The sequence below is a fragment of the Osmia lignaria genome, chromosome 2 (genome assembly GCF_051020975.1).
Source record: "Osmia lignaria lignaria isolate PbOS001 chromosome 2, iyOsmLign1, whole genome shotgun sequence".
NCBI lineage: Eukaryota > Metazoa > Arthropoda > Insecta > Hymenoptera > Megachilidae > Osmia > Osmia lignaria.
In genome coordinates, this window is record NC_135033.1 from 4316257 (window position 1) to 4333339 (window position 17083).

The following is a 17083-nucleotide window of genomic DNA, read 5'->3' on the forward strand; positions in this document are numbered from 1 at the left end:
ACACGAGACATCGTTCCTTGAAACTAAATAAATACAACGGTACCGAGAGCAATTATTCTACAGTGTATGCCCCAATGTGCCGTAACTACCTAAGAATCGTAAGTCCAAGTGGACCACCATCAGACCGGGCTCTTCCAATCCTCCTTCTCCCTAAATTACAGTTTAGTAGCACGAAGGCCGTTCGTATATCATCATCTTTATTCCAAGAAGATCACGAATATCATGGCCGTTTCAGGATCGCTACAAATGCCGCACCTGCCGAGGATGATAGGTACACACCAGCTCACGCAACAACATTCCAGCTATAAATAATGATCGAGCATTATATTTAGCGTGGAAAGTCGTGAAGTGGAAAGAGAAAAGAGAAAACGGGAAGAGAAGAAGGTTAAAGAAGGAAAGGGTACACAGAGAATCCGCTAGCAGCGAGCGGCTTCTTCCTCGGGGTACTCACGGTTCAACGAACAGGAAAGGGTTACGTTTGGGATGGCCGTCTAACTGTTCGATTCCGGCACAATATCATTCAGGAAAACTATGCATCGTATCGAAAGAAGAACTGGTAGAGCTGACTCTGACCGCTGATGTCTCAACGCATTGTTTCCGCTACATTGTATCGAATCGTGTAGTTGCCTTTAAATGGCCGACTGGTACCTCTTGCCGATCGGTTGGACGGTGGTCGGGTTGGCTGACTCGCAGCCCAGCAGCCTCGCTTCGTCGCTGGCCAGAGTTTGTTGACTCTCGGTTTCAGCACGCCGGCTGACCATGACCTCGCCGAACGATCCGCGAAGTAATACCGAGACGACTCCCTGCCGCCCGCTGTCGACGTCGTCGTCCTCGTTGTCCCACCAGCTTCTCGTACGGTAACGCTTTCGTGCGATCCGTGTAGAGGAGCGCGCAGCCCTGAAGAAGCCCAACCGGCTAGGCTGTTACCACGATCCACTTGACACGCGGAAGGTGGCGAATCCACCGATCCAAAACGCGACGGGGATGATACTGTTGCGAATAGAGGTCATTGCCATCCGGTCGCGGGGTTCACGGGACACGGGACGGTATCAACGGAAACCTTGACCAGAGTCGTTCGAGCGAAGGGACCTTACGTGCCACTTGGTGATTCGATTAAGCCCACCGTCGTTAATCGCTGTTCATTTGCATCCTTGTCGACCGGTTGATACAGCTAACGACGCAGAGGGTTAACGAGACGAACTGATTTTTATTCTGCCTTAAGCGAAACCTTTTTAAAATTAGTATCGTCTTCGTTATATTTTCTCTTATTCCTATTGATAACGTTGATCGGAATCAACGCCGGTTCTTGAACCGATACTTATACCGTGAACAGTTGAAAGGGGTAATTGGAAATATGTCGAGCCGTGAAGTTCGCGGAAAGGGAGAGGGATCGATGAAAAATAAAAAAGGAAAAAAAAATATATATTAATCCGTAGAAGCGTATGTGGGCCAGGGAATATCGATCGTACGATCTGGGTCAAAGGTTGCATGCACCTTGCTGAACGTATTCGCGACAGGGTGCAACGCGAGCGTGTAGGCGTATCGTTTGTGCAACGGCATAAACACACGTGTGCTAACTCATGAGAAGTCTCACGTGCAAGGTGGCTACCCCACGCGATAAGGGCGAATAAGGGCGAGTAAACGCGAAACCAAGCACCGCGTAAGGACTCTTTTCCTTACTTTCATTCCCCGCATCGAAACACGTGGCCAATTGGAAAGATAAGTATTCAAATTAATTGTCCGTTGTCGTCCGTGAATTTTATACGGGCACGTATCTGCCTTTTAAGTTTCTCCGATGCTTGCATTACTCTGCATACGTGCATGCCATTGCAAACGAACGTAAGTGCATACAGTGGGTCGCAAAAGTATTCGCGTTTAAAACAAAATACCTCGTTTAAAATTGGACCAAATGACTTGATGTTTCTCGAGAAGCTATACAAGTTAATTTGCTAAGATATATACTTTCGTCGTTTTAAAAAATTACAATTTGTTGAAGTAGTGAAAAAAAATAGTAAAGGGTAATTTTTCAACTTTTTTGTGAGTTTATAATGAAACCTTAAAATATATCTTTCGTAGATTCAAATAAGTTATGTGTGCGCTGAAAATTCCATCGAGATCGGTTAATGCACTAAGTTCCAGGTAGGTAATTAAAATTTTCGGAAATTTTAATTACTTGTAACTTCCAAGTGCGTTGACCGGTCACACTTGCATCGACTACTTTAATTTTCGAAACCCAGGATAATATGGAATATTTTTAAATTTTTACAGTATCCCGTATTATTATTGTAAAATTGCCGGTCAACGATGTATTAAATTTACAAATGTCATATTTTAAAATTTCATTATAGGCTCACATAAAAAAGTTGAAAAATTACCCTTCGCTATTTTTTTTCACGATTTCAACAGATTGTAATTTTTTAAAACAACAAAAGCATGTATCTTATCAAATTAATTTGTATAGCTTCTCGAGAAACCTCAAGTCATTTGGTCCAATTTTAAACGAGGTATTCTGTTTTAAACGGTGAGCGAATAATTTTGTAACCCACTGTAAGTACACTGTCGCTAGAAAGTTTCAAGTTTTACTATAATATTGAATGCAAGTAAGTCAAGATGTATAGATAAGGTGGACGTGCGGTTATACACGTCCGTCGAGCATACTTTCAGAAACACCTGGCTGCAGTTGTGCATCCGATGCAATTAGATTCGTGTTCGAAGAACGCATTCTTTACAATCGTTTTCTTATGACTACTTGGAACAAACAATGAATAAAGCTGAAAGCTAATATATAATAGATTTCTATGTTACTAAATCGGCCGTTTGATATGTAACAAGCTGAAATATGTAGTTCGATGTGTGACTATACACGAGCTAACACGTGCGTAGAAGGAGAGGTTGTAAAATCGATCGTCTGCAACGCATCTCTATGCGTTGCACGTGACTCAACTCCACTCTCCCATGGCGGACAGAATGTCCCAACTGCCATGCCGTTCCGACGAACCTTGCCTCCACCGATTACACCGAAAACCTACCCGACAGACGTCCCTCCTTTATCCCAGTTACGAATTCAAACTAAAAATAACAATCTAGTAATTTAATCGTTACCAATACTATTGCCACTATTATGATAGCTACTAACTTAGGTAACTATAGATACATTTTATAACCGACCAAAGCTGGTTAAACAAGTATGTATAAAATAGCAGAGAGAACTAGTTATATTTCTTTATGATTGCTGAGGCATAGACAAATGGATAGGTGTAAAGTACGCAAATCGATATGATAAAAAACAGAAATGTAAGAATGGGCGAACAACGGTTTCACAGGACGCTGAGAATTACGCAGAAACGCGAATGAAACGATTGGGAATTTATTTATCTAAGATTGAAAATCTTGAGAAGGGGGCTAAAGCATTTAGACTTTCTGTCACTTTTGTACAGGACAAACGGTAAGAGTTATCGAAAAAATTCTTGCCTCAATGAATGGCCAAAAATACCGGCCTGACCGGAAATGGCCGAAAAAGAGTTGGCTCTAGAGCGAATCTCGCTCTAGTTCACTTTAGCTTATTAAAAATAGAAATACTTAATTTTCAATACATTAATTTTCTTGCGCCATTGTGTTTAATGGGTTAAAATCTGAACGAATGGCCGAAATTCTTTTTTTTTTTTTACCACTTCCAGTCTGACTGGGGTTGGCTTTAGAGCGAATCTCGCTCTACTTTTACCTAGTTGAAGGAGCTAAACAGACGCTTGAATCTTCCGGTGGGTGCAACTCGCACGCTGCCGGTACACTCGAATGCCCTGACGGTCCCAAAAATGTCCTCTAATGCCACGACCCTCGAAGGAAGATCCCACGCTTAGGACCCCGAAAGGCAACGACAGGCAACATTGTCCAGCAGCCTGGATGTTGCATTTTCTTACAGAAAGGTGCATAATGGCTGCATATAAATATACAGTTAGACGCGTAAGTAGAAGTGATTCGAAAAGTGGCGAGTCACGCGTCATGTGAATCACCCTTAGGGAGATTTGGCTCCATTCAATGCCAGGGGTGAAATAGCGAAAAAAGATTGGCTGATCGAAGAAAGGGGTTGTTGCAGCTTCCCTTCCTGTTCGACGAAGATAGAGAAGTGGACTTTTGATAAAATAAGTACTCGTATACTATATTTGCTAATCTAGTCTGCTCATTCGGCTGGCGTACAATTAATTGCTGTTAGGTACTTCTTACTATGCACACCTGAACGGACGCTTTGAAACCCAATATTTCCAAGGAAACCGCCTCATGCATCCACAAAGAGAGGATTTTCCATTCAATTTCACTCGCTGAATAAGTCTGCGGTTTATCGAATAAGACAAAGGCGAAAGACATTCTATACTACGTAATTGCCGTATAATTGTTTCTTTCTGAATGATAATAAAACAGAAATGACATCAAACAAATTTTACCCATCTTAAGGATGAAATAATCAATCACATTGAGAAACGATTAAGACCTAATCGTTTTCACAATCATATTGATAAGATTATCAACTGAACGAATGCAAACATTTCAATTTATCAGGAATTCAATTTTTCAGAAATGATTTTACCGATTAACGCGACGGGGCAACGCTAAAAGAATATATTTCAAGTATGAATACATTTGCGATAACAAAAGGTGCGTTCGTTCAACACGTGAATGTAGATTACACGAGATGTGCAATGCATGGTAACAAATGTATTGGGTGGATTTAGTGTAAAATCCGCAGCAGTAGCCTCTCGTTAATCACGGAGTGGATGAAACACGCTATTCGAGCGCGAAGCTTTTTAATGAGTCGAAAATCTTTTTCTCTGTACACCGTCCGCGTAAAATTGGTGAGCCTCGAACTGCACAAATCACTTTATGGCAGTTTATGGTGAAGCCATAAAGGGCCCGCACGAAGGTCCTGTACGAAGGAGCCAGTACAACCTCTAACCCGTTCGATCAACAGCGGGAGCTTTCTTTTAGTTTCGATTAGATAGAAAAAGGTTAGGTTAGGTTAGGTTAATCAGAGAGAAAGTACTAATAAAAAAAGGCCTGAATGACTTTAGTCAGTGAAAAATAACTATCTATTTCATATCTTGAAAATAAAAATATATTTCTGGCAGCCTGGAAGGCCTTAGTCATTCAAAAAATATTAATATTATAGGTTATATTAACTCTAGGTGCCTAAACTAATTATAAACTGTAAAACTACGTAAACTATGAATAAAACTATTATCTATCGTCGCGGATTCGTCGCAGGTCGCAAGGGCACGTCTATTCCCCGTACGTTGTCGTCGTCGTCAACTTCTGTCGTCAACTGATCGTTGATTTTTCGTGATCGAACGCATCGCGGACCCCTTGCGACCTCCCAGCCCTCAGCAATGGAATCCAGAATATTCTGGAAATGTCGGTTAATACGTCTTTTATTTCCTACAATATTAAATTATTTTTCGGCTCTGCAGAGCTCTGTCCAGAGCTCTGTATACTACCAGGTATACAGTACAGGACCTTCGCGCGGGCCCTTTATGGTCCCCGCCATAAAGTAATTTGTGCAGTTCATGCACCTCCGTAAAATCGAACCATGTAAAATTGAATGTACCTAAATCAAGTGTGAAACCTCTCTCGTTAATGTGCAAACGGTAGAATAATAAAAAGAAAAAATTGAAAAAACGTGAAACGATCTAAAGTTAAATTGAAATTGGCGCCATTTTAGCGGGCCGCCGCGCCGTTCGATAGTTAAACATTATCGATCGAAGAAAAGACGCGAGAAGCTGTCAATCAAGGAAATTGATAACGGTTACGTGTAACCATAATAAAGTGGAATGCTGAAAGATCGAAAGGAAGTCCTCTGTAAGCTTTCGTTTCATGGAAATCTTACACCCATCTGAGTTAAGGAGGGTTGAACAGGAAATCGATATTCCCACTCCTAACCGTCTATAAAGCCGATTGCCTGACAGGAAATGTCAAGTCAACAGCAACAATACTGTTACGTATTCGGATACATTGAATTACATTTTGATGCATTGTTAATATAAAGTTTAAAAAATCTCGTCTAATAACACTGATTGTTGGATACTGTTAGAATACGACGTTAAAACTTTTCACCTGGTCGGTCACTGACACGAAGTTGCTCGAGAATGATGAACCTAATCATATTAAACTGATATTTGACGGCGATACGATCTTCTCAGTTATTTTCAAATACCCGATGAAGAATAAATGAGAACAATTCGATTTCTCAATTTGAGAATGCTTAAATGTCATATTACTTGCATTCGATGGAACGTAATGAGATTCGAGCATATCTATACTCGAAATAATTGATGTTGATTAAGGTTAAACTACATTTCCTGACCGGCTATATTAAATCGATCGTCGTGTACTATAATCGACAGTTGCTAAAGCGATTTTAAACGTAATAGTCTACAAAAATCTTCTTTTAAATAACTTTATCAATGTCGTTAATGATACATTGATAAAGATTGAAAGATTTCTAATTTATCGCGTGAATAAAAATACATACATGTGTAAATATGGATATGGTACGTAAGTACTTCCATGGGAAAATTGTATACAAAGTGTAATTTTACGGATATGTACAAATGATTAATAATATTATTTAGTGCTATAGTGTAGGGTATACAAGATATAAGAAATCTAAATTGTTATTTTAGTCATTGGAATAGAACAAAAGTACATGTTTCACTTCTCTCCCGCCCAGTTTCCTAGTCGCCATAACTTCAAAACTGTTTGGCACGTAGGCACTTGCGTCACTTCGCTACAACAATGATTATAGATATACAGAAAGACGGGACATGCTTTTGTTCTCGAGGGATCATGATTTTGGGGGTCCCAAACACCCCAAAGTGAGTTGAGGCCTGCGGGTACAGAGCACACTGATATAACAGTCGCGCCTGTTTTACCAGTACTACTTATATCATACCTCGCACTCGAAATTAAAATGACACAATTTAGACTCCTATCGATTCTATTTTTCTAGAAATCAGTCAAAATCAACACAAGATCGAATAATTATTAAAATAATTGACAAACACCTATTCTAAAAAGACCGCAATAAAGCAAATATTTTTTTAATTCGACCGGAGCGCCATCTATACGAAAATGGCTGAAACTACTCAACAACTTACCGACTGATTTTTCGAAACCTGTAGCGATTTATTTAAGAAAAATTATTTAATTTGCAATTTATCTTATTTATTTTTCTCTAACAAATAACTAATAATTAATTTAACATCACACACAATAACATATAATAATTTTAACTACTTTCACTATCAAACATATACGTCTTCTCGATAACAAATTCTGTATCTAAGTGATTATTTATAAAATGAAAGAACTAACAAAAGAAATACAATTTACAAAACATTACAATTTTAAAAAGTTAATTAACAACGTCGTAAAATAGAAAATATAACAGAAATCTAACTTATCAACACGAAATGTAAATCCGCCACATTTACTCCAGCCTCTTTCGTATAGATGGCGCTATAGAATTTCGCGCGAAATTAAAAAAATAAAAGATACACGATGAGAACGATGAACCCTATGTGTACATCGTCTAAGGGGTCGTCGTCCCCTTCCCAAGGTGAACAACAATATTTTCCTGTACACATTTTTACTCACACTATTTTCTTTTGTTTTTTCAAACTACGAGTATGGTGAAAAGTTTAAAATCTGTTTTTTAACTCTCTTGGTAGTTGTAAATAATTCATGCACGCATTGAAAATATTAATAAATAGTCAGAAAAAATCACTTACCATTGAAAAGCATTGAAGTGGTAATAGACAAGTCCTTGTCCATACAAAAATGAGGCATCTTTCCAGTAATCTCCTTTTAAAGAGTAAAACTTCTGATATGCTGACATAGCTGTTAAAACAGAAGTTTAAAGTAGAAATTGGTAAAGTAGAATATAAATATAAACTAACAAGAGATTGGTATAAATAATTCATTACCTTTGCTATAGTCCTCCAAAAGTAAATGAAAATGTCCCAGTTTGCAGTATGTTTTAGGATCGATACTAATTCCCTTATCTTCGTCGTCATCTTTTAATTCATCGGGGTTTATTTTTGTACTGTCCGCTTTTCTACGTTGTTTTTCAGCTTGTGCCTGAACTAGCATTCTTTCGAGATATTTAATTGCACGTACCACTAAAGCTTTTTTCTTTGATTGCTCTGGTGAGTTTAATTTTAAAAATCCAAACTGCCTACTATAAACACATTGAAAAGAACACACTGTTAATATTTCTATTTCAATACTCATTAAATAAATCATTTTTCTTAACAACTTATTCAAATAATTATAACAGAATTTATGAAAGCACAATAGATCAATATGTAATATTTAATTAAATATGGTTCATTCAAACATTTGAAACAAATATCAATAAACTGTACATAGGTACGTGCGTTTAAATGAACCGATCAAATTACGCGCCTATTCTGTCAAACAACCTTTTAGGTTATATTTTGAAAACTATGCGCGTAAAATACAATTGGCACACAAAAAATTAAGAAACTGGCATGAGGTTTATTGTTACAGATTTGATCTGGTTAAAAATTACCTGTCTAACTCAGATAGTATTTGTAATTCTTGGGGAGTCAAATTGATATCGTCAGTCTCCTGGGCCATTTTCACACTCGGTAAATATACTCATTAAAAACAGAAACGACACATGTTTACACGTAGAACAGGCCGCTTTACATAAAAATCTGAGAGTTTTTAGAATTTACACTCTCGACAACTCGTCACCTCATCGGGACGATAAGTTTTTAGAAGCGGCAATCAGGTTAAACCAGGATGGCGAATCACGCGACGGAAGACCATTACGATGGTTCACGTCGACTTAGAATTCCGTCCATATAGAATACGTTGCTCTATCACGTCCTAGAATGGCGCGAAAATTCTCATTCTTCGTTCGATTTTATTGCATATCAAGATCCATTTAAACGCTGGAAAATAACCAAGTATAAAAATATAACGTGATATAACTTGAATTTGAGAATTAAATGGAGTGACAAAAAAATATTGCAGAACCACACATGTGGATAGGAATTTTTCTAAACCTAGTGAGTCTCTCGTGGAATGGAATATACGGAATATATATTATATATGTATAAGATGATAAACTTTGACGGTGTGTGGGACATTTCGTTATTGCAACGTCTTACAGTAGCCGAAACTAAAAGTGATCGTTTCAAAGTACCGGAGATTTCGATCTGTCAGATCGGTTTATGCGCAAAGTCATTTATTTTATTAAATATTTTTGTAATTAAACCATTAGGTGAGCTTTATATGTGAAATACTAACCACCATGAAATATTATATAATTTAAGGAAACGCCTAAACTATATCATGCCCAAACTGCACAAGAATACCCTTAAGTCGAAAGGAACAAAATTGTTTAAACGGTAGATGGTTTTTGTTTTTCATCGTATTTCGAAATTCATTATTGTTATTCGATAGCTTATACGCCTTTTAAATAACATATATAGTTCATTTAAAACAAAAACAAAAAACAATGATAATTTGCTCTAAAATAACGTTTATTATTATAAATTCTTGGCAATGTACTCATCGATATATTTCTGTTCTGACGAATAATCGAAGAATGACTTAGTGACGCTGATATTTAAAGACGGGATAATAGTATTTATACTTATGTTTTATTAATGATCGGAAGAATTTTCGATTATTTACCATTGAATTAAAAATTATTTTAAAGTACAAAAAGATATGACTAATATATCGTTTCAGTATTAAAATGAGTCTACCAACAACAAAGAAAAGCAAAAATGATGCTAATAAAGAAGAAAGTGGTATTGATATTTCTAAAGAAGCGAAAGGTATAATAGATAAGATTTTAGGAGATGTGAGCAAGACATCTGCTACTAAACAAATTATTATTGGAACAGCATCAGGATGGTTAGCATTATATATAATAACATATATATATAATAGAATTTTCTATATTTATAAATACACTCGGTCAAAGCTTAAGACAAAGATGTTAATCCAATTCCTATTAAATATCTCTTATAGGCTTACTGGTTTTGTAACAATGAAGGTTGGAAAAGTAGCTGCAGTTGCAGTTGGTGGTGGAATTATAATGTTGCAAATTGCAGCGCATCAAGGTTACATAAGAATCAACTGGGATAAAATTCAAAAGAAAGCTGAAAAAATTACAGATAAAGTAGAAGAAAAAGTTACCGGCGAAGGACCAAAACTTCTTGATAAGGCAAGATGTTCTTTATAATTTTAACATCTTTAATATTAGTATTTTAGTATCTATGAATATAATATTTACATTGTTTACAGGTAGGAAAATGGAGTAAAAACAATTCATTTGTGGCAACGAGTTTCATTGGTGGTTTCATTATTGGCTTAGCATCCTGAATAAAAGAATAACTTAAATTCGTACAGAAAAAGAAATAATATTATTTTTCTGTTTTTTTATGTTAGCATTATGTATTGAATATCATTGTTTGCCTTTACTGGTACTTAAGAATCAAAGAAATTTCATAATTGAAATTAGTAAACTTATTTAAACTATAAGAAAACATTTTTGTTTCAATATTTTAACGTCCAAGTTTGTAGTCTTGCGCGGTACAAGTATTGTTGTATTTTATGTGTACATGATTAAAATTCAATGCTTTTAAGAAATATGCATGTGCATTAAGAAGTTTCTATACGTTTAGTAATTATCAATAATTATTTTAGTTCTTAATTGCGCAAGTATGTATATAAATTAAAGCATTATTATGCGTAACAGAAAAATAATAACAAAAGACAATAGAAATATTGTAAACAGTTAGTTATATCTTATAATAAATAGAATAATTACAATTTAATCTTACTTTCTTTTCGTGTGTTACGAAGTATTTTTTATCTGTATCAGTCTTTTGTATACATTGTATGATATTTGTAAGTATATTTTGAAACGTTAATAATAAATGATTTACATCAGTAACAAAACTTGTTGTTTCAGGTCGAGAGATATGTTGATAAAAAACTAGATAAAGCTGAACAGTTGTTGAAAAATGGCGAATCTCGTACACGACGTTGGTACCACTCTATAACTGGTGATAAGTCGCTTCAAACTTCAGAATTGCATTTTTTCCTTGCATCATTTGTAGCCGGTTTAGCGCTTAGTGCGGCTATTTACAACTAGATTGATACACGCTGCACTCTGAATGTAAAACGTCAGGTGTTTATCCAAAGAACATTAACAAGTTCATAATAGAAGTAAAATGAAATTTATTAATTGATCATATGAATAATAAAATGTATAGTGCACCGATGACAAGATGTCCCATGAGACAAATGCAAATGCGGCCTTCTCATGGGACATCTTGTCATCGGTGCACAGTACTTCACACTATCTACAATATAAATGAAAACTATATCTGTATCTAAAGTGTTGAAACATTTCGTTTCAGTAACAAGTAAAAAGTGATCTGATTTTTTTTAATATGGATTGATCTGTTCGATCTGTTTTTGTATCTGAATTCATATTGTTCAGAATGCAGCAAAAGTAATAATGCAGTCATTATGGTGATTGTATTTGTAGTCTTTAATCCAAAAATATGTAGAATATACCATATACACTTGCTTTTTGTATTGTTCTCTTATATTTAACAAACTTTGTAAACCATATTATTATAGTCTCGAATTATACGCTATTTTGTTATTTAATTTAATAAATAAATAATATTTTCAACTAGTATTACACTAACAGTATAAAACTAAGTAATATATAACAATAAGACAGTGTTATATGTATTTATATATAATATAACACTACAAAGAAATCATGCCGAAAGTAATTTATTTTAAATCTTACATGTAACTTATGTTATGGGTGTCGTCGATTAATATATTACTTTACAGCGATTTCAATCTGTATATGATTCTCAAAAGTTTATTTATATATGCTACAGCATACAAAAATGTAACAAATAAAATGAATCATGTATTACTGCCATGTTTACAAATATATTTGTAGATATTATGTACAGTTGAAAGTATGTATATATATGTACACAGTTACAGATAATGTACTTAAATGCTACTTATGTTTATTCAAAAGGTATTTAATATCGAGGTTTCTTTTAATACTAATTTAAATAAAAAGTTCTAATTACGTAGAAAAATAATTACAATTAAAAATGTCATTATATAAAAACAGTCATGATTTAATATTATTTATTTTTTATGTTAAAACCTTTTAAGGCACTGCATTATGATATTCCTTAATTGCCTCCTAATCTTTTGATCACCATTGCAAAAGATATGCGTCGAGTTGTCCCCTATTTGAATTAAAGTATCTTCGTCTTGCTGCAAGTATTAATAATCATATTTTAGAAATAAATTTTTTATTTAAGAAAAGAAACTACTTAACATATATCTCTCTTACTAAATGAATGCTCGTAGCAGTTGGACTGTGTTGCAACTTGGCTCCTTGAATTCCCTCTTGATTAAGTTTTTGAAGTAATTCTTGAGGATCTAAATTACCATATTCGTGTTTCCTTTCTTTAAGAACCTCTTCCTTAATAGGTGCAGGTGAACTGGATGATGCTTTACGTTTTCCACTAGGTCTATCTTCGATGTTCTGAAAATAACATTATCGATAAATCAAATATATTTTACTCAATATATGTACGTCGAATACGTACCTTTATCGTATATACATTATCCTTAACTTCCAATTCCCCGGTAACAGACGCAAGACTCAGACCAGGTCGAATTTCATTTGGAATTATATTCCCAGCTAATTCTGGTTCAATAAATACTCGTCCTTTTTTTCTTTTTAGAGGCAGCTTTATAACTTCGCCTCGTTTGAAAGTGATTAAAGGTTTTTCCTAAAACACAAAATAGTTAAAAGAATAAGCAATCGATAATGTTTCGTTGAAACACTTTGGTGTCTTAATACCGGTGAGAGGAACTTACTCCTACTGGTTCTATAACAAGATCTGTTCTATGTGGTGCTGTCATCGGTGGTTGTGTGTAACATTCAGGTATGACTAAATGTTCTGGTTTTAAATCTCTAATTAATTTATTAGCTTGGGTGAAATTAAGAGAGGTGTCAATTGGACAATGTACCGCTTTCATAGCTAATGGTTGAAATGGTGCTAGTGCATCCAAATATGGGAAATCTGGTTCTGAAATAATAATGAAGTATTCCATGAACAGTATCTATATACATATTATATTTAACATATTTGATAAATACCTGTAAAAATTATAGTATGCTGCGGACTACTACCCCACAATTGAACAAAATGAACAGCGTCACCAAATCTAAGACTAGGGTGACCACAAAAAACAACACAGGGTTGTCTGTAATCAGAACTGAAACCTTCGGCATAAGTAGATGTGAAATGTTTTAATCTAGCATTTTTAACAAGAAAAGCATGAGGGAATGGTTCCTCTGGAAGATAAACTTTATTTTGTTTGTTTGTTGACAGCCTGAAATGAAATTAAATTAAATAATTTAAATACAATTAATATTTGTTTAATACTTTAAAACATACCATTCAGCTAAAATGTTCGAGTATGCTAAAGAAGTTTCAGCTACCGGAGATATAAAGAATAATGGAACTTGTGAAAAACCTGATTTATCTAAATGAGTACTGAGACATTCAAATAAATCATATACAACCCCAGATGGATAACATGGTATTAAAACGCATCCACCAGTTCTAAGCGTCATTGCTATAAAATTTAATTTCAATATAAACATGTTATGATATTTGACTTTAATATCATTAAATAACTAAAATAATATAATTTTTACTTACCCACAGTCATACAAAGTTCTCCAAGCATAGTGTCTGGGTTTGCAGTAGGTGTTTGAGTCAAACCTGTTAGTATTAACATATTAGCGTGTTTTAATGTAGCTTGTTCCATGGGACGTGGATGAGTTGTCAATGTAGAAGATCCACTGACAAATGCAACCTTCTCATGGTCGCATGAAATTAACCAGTTACTACTACCCAAACAATATCCAGAACTTATAGGAGTAACTGTTAATGCGCCGTATATGTCCTATAGAAGTAAAGAAAATGTACATAAAAATATTTCAAAAAGATATTGTATTAACTTACTAGCTTTTGATCATATCCAACTGTTTGGATGTATGATAAAGCTGTATTGACTGCAGACATAGAATATATGTGTTTCCAAGATTTAGGTTTAAGAGCATCAGCTAATGGAGAAGGTAACATGTGTAACATCTCTTTCCAATGTTTAGCCAATGTTGCTTTAGGAGTTTGTTCAATATACTCTACTAATTCTTCCATAAAAAATCGTCCAATTTGTAACGTTGGCTCTGTCGCATAAATGATACCTTTGAAACCAGTATCTTGTGTTATAAATGGTAGCGCCAACATGCAAGTATAATTTGATATCAAAATAGCATCAATTTCAGAAAAATCTACTATTTTCTCCAAAGGCGGAGAGAATTCAGGGGTAGAATCCACGAATACTCTATTGCAACATTCTTTTAATTCCTGAAAAGTAAATGTTTCAAATCAATTCAACTTGTTTACATTTTCATTATAGGATGTAAATATACGAACCCCTTCTATTTGCCAATCTTGATGATTGTCACGGGGAAGCCAGGATGGCAATGAATTAAATTTAGCACTAGGAACCATAGGCATTGGCATGAAATGCAATATGGATTGCATGTTCAAACCACAATCTAACATTAAAGTTATCCCTTTGAAACTTAAAACCAAACATGGCTTTGTTGGTTCACTCGATAAACAATACTACAAGTACAATAAACATTAATAAGGTATGATTACTATAAATCATAACTAATAATAAAAAAACATATTCATTGTAATAGTAGTATTAGATCAAATATTTACCAATTTCATTTTAAATACTACACTATTACTAACTTTTCAATTCATACATATACTTGCCCTCACCAAAGTCCATAACTACGAAAAGACCAGTTTTCGCTCTTTTGTGCGCATCTGCGCTCTGATTGGCGATACTCCCACTCCCATGCGCTTGCGTACAGCGTCGCTGAGGCGCCTCCACGCGGTGCATCTACGCGAACGTGCATCATTTGGAGTGTGTAACGGGTAGGCAGAGGATATTTTGTCAGAGTAGTGTTCTTTTGCGTAGTGTATTTCTTTTTGTATTGAATTATTTTTTGTAAGTATTTCTTTTATCTTTTTTATCTTTTATTTTATTGTACTTATTTTATATTTTATATATTTTATTTTATTGTATTTATTTTTCGTTTAAACAGTGTGTGAAATGGAGGAAGGAGTTCCTGGACCGTCTAGCGTGTCTCCAACAAAGAGAAATTCATCGGGAAAGGTAAGCTCGCGTTATGAAGATATATAATTTTAATAAGTTTTTTTAATTTTCGAAACATTTCTTTTTTTTTTACATAAAATATGTATATTTGAAATCATACATTGTTCTTTTTGTAGCCCGTTGGATCTTCTCAAAAAATGATGATCGTGAATCTATACAAAAGCCTCAAGGCGGAGCATCCGGAAATGAGTTACAGACAACTCATAGAGTTGCTATCCAAACGGACTGGAATCGGGCAGTTGATAATTTCTAAGACTGTGTCCGAGTATAAGTCAACAGGAACCGTTAAGTCTCCAAATAAGAAGAGACTCCGCATAAATATTTTGGAGAAGACATCCGAGGAGGCGATACTGGCCATAAGGGGGAAGGTGTACGAATTTTGGTTCAGGCGCGAAATTCCAAACGTGAACAACGTTTTGGAAGCGGTGAATCAAGATCCTGAACTTCCCAGTTTTAACGAATCGTCGCTATACCGGTTGCTGAAGCGAATTGAATTTAAATGTATCATTCGCGCGTGTAACAGTGCGCTGATCGACAAAAATCATATTGTCGTCTGGAGGCAGCGCTACATTCAGCAAGTACAAAAATATCGTTCCGAAGGGCGCCCGATGTATTTCTTAGATGAAGCATGCATTGAGACTTCTGTTACCTGCCCTGCAAACGCGGAACAAAGGGGCCTGTCCATTGGCAAGCCGGAGCCCGCCAACAAAGGAGAACGACTGACAATAGGCCACGTCGGGTCATCGGATGGGTTTGTACCTGGGGCCCTCCTCTGTTTGGAGGCGAAGAAAAATTCTGCCGACTACTACAACGAAATAAATGGCGACATATTTTTCAACTGGTTTCGCAGCGTTTTGCCCATGTTACGAGATGGGGCAGTTATCGTTATAGACAATGCTCCGTGTCATAGTATGAAATTAGAGAAATATCCCACCATGAGCTGGAAGAAAAACGATATTATCAGGTGGCTGATTGCTAAGGGGGAAAAGGTAGAACCATGGTATGTCAAAGCGCAGCTGGTACAAATATCGCGCAAGCTAAGGCGATATGAATATGTAATCGACGAATACGCCAGGCTGCATGGACATACTGTGGTACGCCTTCCCCCTTACCACTCTGAGCTGAACCCCATCGAGTTAGCATGGGCAAAAATCAAAGAGTATGTGTGGGCGCGAAGCACAACATGTGATATCCAGACACTGGTATTAGAAGCCGTGGAAAATGTGTCCGCCGAGTCGTGGCAGAATTTTATTCGCCGGACGACGGAGGAGGAAAACAGGTACTGCCAACTCGACCACATTACTGATAATATTCTGGACGCAAGTGGTGAGTGGGTGGACCAATCCGATGACTCCGACAGTGATATCGGTTTTTAAATATCCTTTTTTGTGTGTAAATATTTTGTAAATAGTAAATATCATATAAATAGCGTATTTTATGTGTAAATATTTTGTAAATAGTACATTTTCTTGTAAATATGTAAATAGCGCATCAATGTATATATGGATATTTTTTTATAAATATTAAACACATACTGAACGTGTGCAGACGCGCACGGTTTTTTACTCACGTGTATCATTTTGTATTCTCCCTATTCAACCATACTATTGTTTCACCCCGTATATTAAACTCGCGGTTAACAAATTGGGAAGCGATCAACGGAGTAGTAGTTTCGAGGCTCGGTAAGTTTCCCCACCATCTTCTAACTGCTTCCAACCTGCGCGCC

At 35.7% G+C, this 17083-nt stretch overlaps 4 protein-coding genes across 10 annotated transcripts in view; 2 read left to right on the top strand and 2 right to left on the bottom strand.

Moving 5' to 3' along the window:
• Nucleotides 1-8723, bottom strand: part of Utx (Utx histone demethylase) — a 74987-nt gene extending 66264 nt beyond the window's left edge. For both annotated transcript variants that reach the window (XM_034327776.2, XM_034327775.2), the window contains exons 1-3: nucleotides 8582-8723; nucleotides 7974-8227; nucleotides 7779-7887 (exon numbers count right to left, since the gene is read on the bottom strand). In XM_034327776.2, coding sequence (XP_034183667.2) covers nucleotides 7779-7887; nucleotides 7974-8227; nucleotides 8582-8649 — 431 coding nt within the window. In that variant the 5' untranslated portion in view covers nucleotides 8650-8723. The remainder of the gene's footprint in view (nucleotides 1-7778; nucleotides 7888-7973; nucleotides 8228-8581) is intronic.
• A 418-nt stretch (nucleotides 8724-9141) lies between these two features.
• LOC117605944 (FUN14 domain-containing protein 1) lies at nucleotides 9142-11595 on the top strand. 4 transcript variants are annotated; one of them, XM_034327809.2, is made up of 4 exons: nucleotides 9142-9301; nucleotides 9775-9942; nucleotides 10060-10255; nucleotides 11006-11595. In XM_034327809.2, the coding sequence occupies exons 2-4, from the start codon at nucleotides 9782-9784 to the stop codon at nucleotides 11186-11188; spliced, it is 540 nt and encodes a 179-aa protein (XP_034183700.1). In that variant the 5' UTR covers nucleotides 9142-9301; nucleotides 9775-9781; the 3' UTR covers nucleotides 11189-11595. The 4 variants fall into 4 exon arrangements, with proteins under 4 accessions (XP_034183700.1, XP_034183699.1, XP_034183702.1 ...); XM_034327808.2 differs by having other exon boundaries at nucleotides 9289-9428; XM_034327811.2 differs by lacking the exon at nucleotides 11006-11595 and adding an exon at nucleotides 10336-10777 and having other exon boundaries at nucleotides 9289-9428.
• A 488-nt stretch (nucleotides 11596-12083) lies between these two features.
• IntS9 (integrator complex subunit 9) lies at nucleotides 12084-17069 on the bottom strand. 3 transcript variants are annotated; one of them, XM_034327800.2, is made up of 11 exons: nucleotides 16928-17069; nucleotides 14958-15081; nucleotides 14598-14792; nucleotides 14124-14528; nucleotides 13818-14064; nucleotides 13551-13731; nucleotides 13250-13485; nucleotides 12967-13178; nucleotides 12693-12878; nucleotides 12434-12628; nucleotides 12084-12354 (listed from the first exon to the last, which is right to left on the bottom strand). In XM_034327800.2, the coding sequence occupies exons 3-11, from the start codon at nucleotides 14727-14729 to the stop codon at nucleotides 12235-12237; spliced, it is 1914 nt and encodes a 637-aa protein (XP_034183691.1). In that variant the 5' UTR covers nucleotides 14730-14792; nucleotides 14958-15081; nucleotides 16928-17069; the 3' UTR covers nucleotides 12084-12234. The 3 variants fall into 3 exon arrangements, with proteins under 3 accessions (XP_034183691.1, XP_034183690.1, XP_034183689.1); XM_034327799.2 differs by having other exon boundaries at nucleotides 14928-15081; XM_034327798.2 differs by having other exon boundaries at nucleotides 14895-15081.
• Nucleotides 15099-16938, top strand: LOC117605942 (uncharacterized). The gene is made up of 3 exons (XM_034327806.2): nucleotides 15099-15189; nucleotides 15287-15357; nucleotides 15474-16938. The coding sequence occupies exons 2-3, from the start codon at nucleotides 15295-15297 to the stop codon at nucleotides 16731-16733; spliced, it is 1323 nt and encodes a 440-aa protein (XP_034183697.1). The 5' UTR covers nucleotides 15099-15189; nucleotides 15287-15294; the 3' UTR covers nucleotides 16734-16938.
• Nucleotides 17070-17083: the final 14 nt, after the last annotated feature.

Excerpts from the sequence above, each read along its gene's own strand:
- LOC117605944 (XM_034327808.2), top strand. The coding sequence starts at position 9,373 with ATGCCCAAACTGCACAAGAATACCCTTAAGTCGAAAGGAACAAAATTG. Across the intron at positions 9,429-9,774 it reads GGAACAAAATTGTTTAAACG|TATTAAAATGAGTCTACCAA; the intron begins GTAGATGGTTTT and ends ATATCGTTTCAG. Across the intron at positions 9,943-10,059 it reads ATTGGAACAGCATCAGGATG|GCTTACTGGTTTTGTAACAA; the intron begins GTTAGCATTATA and ends TATCTCTTATAG.
- IntS9 (XM_034327798.2), bottom strand. Across the intron at positions 14,065-14,123 it reads TTGGATATGATCAAAAGCTA|GACATATACGGCGCATTAAC; the intron begins GTAAGTTAATAC and ends TTACTTCTATAG. Across the intron at positions 12,355-12,433 it reads CTGCTACGAGCATTCATTTA|CAAGACGAAGATACTTTAAT; the intron begins GTAAGAGAGATA and ends TAATACTTGCAG.
- LOC117605942 (XM_034327806.2), top strand. The coding sequence starts at position 15,295 with ATGGAGGAAGGAGTTCCTGGACCGTCTAGCGTGTCTCCAACAAAGAGA. Across the intron at positions 15,358-15,473 it reads AGAGAAATTCATCGGGAAAG|CCCGTTGGATCTTCTCAAAA; the intron begins GTAAGCTCGCGT and ends TTCTTTTTGTAG.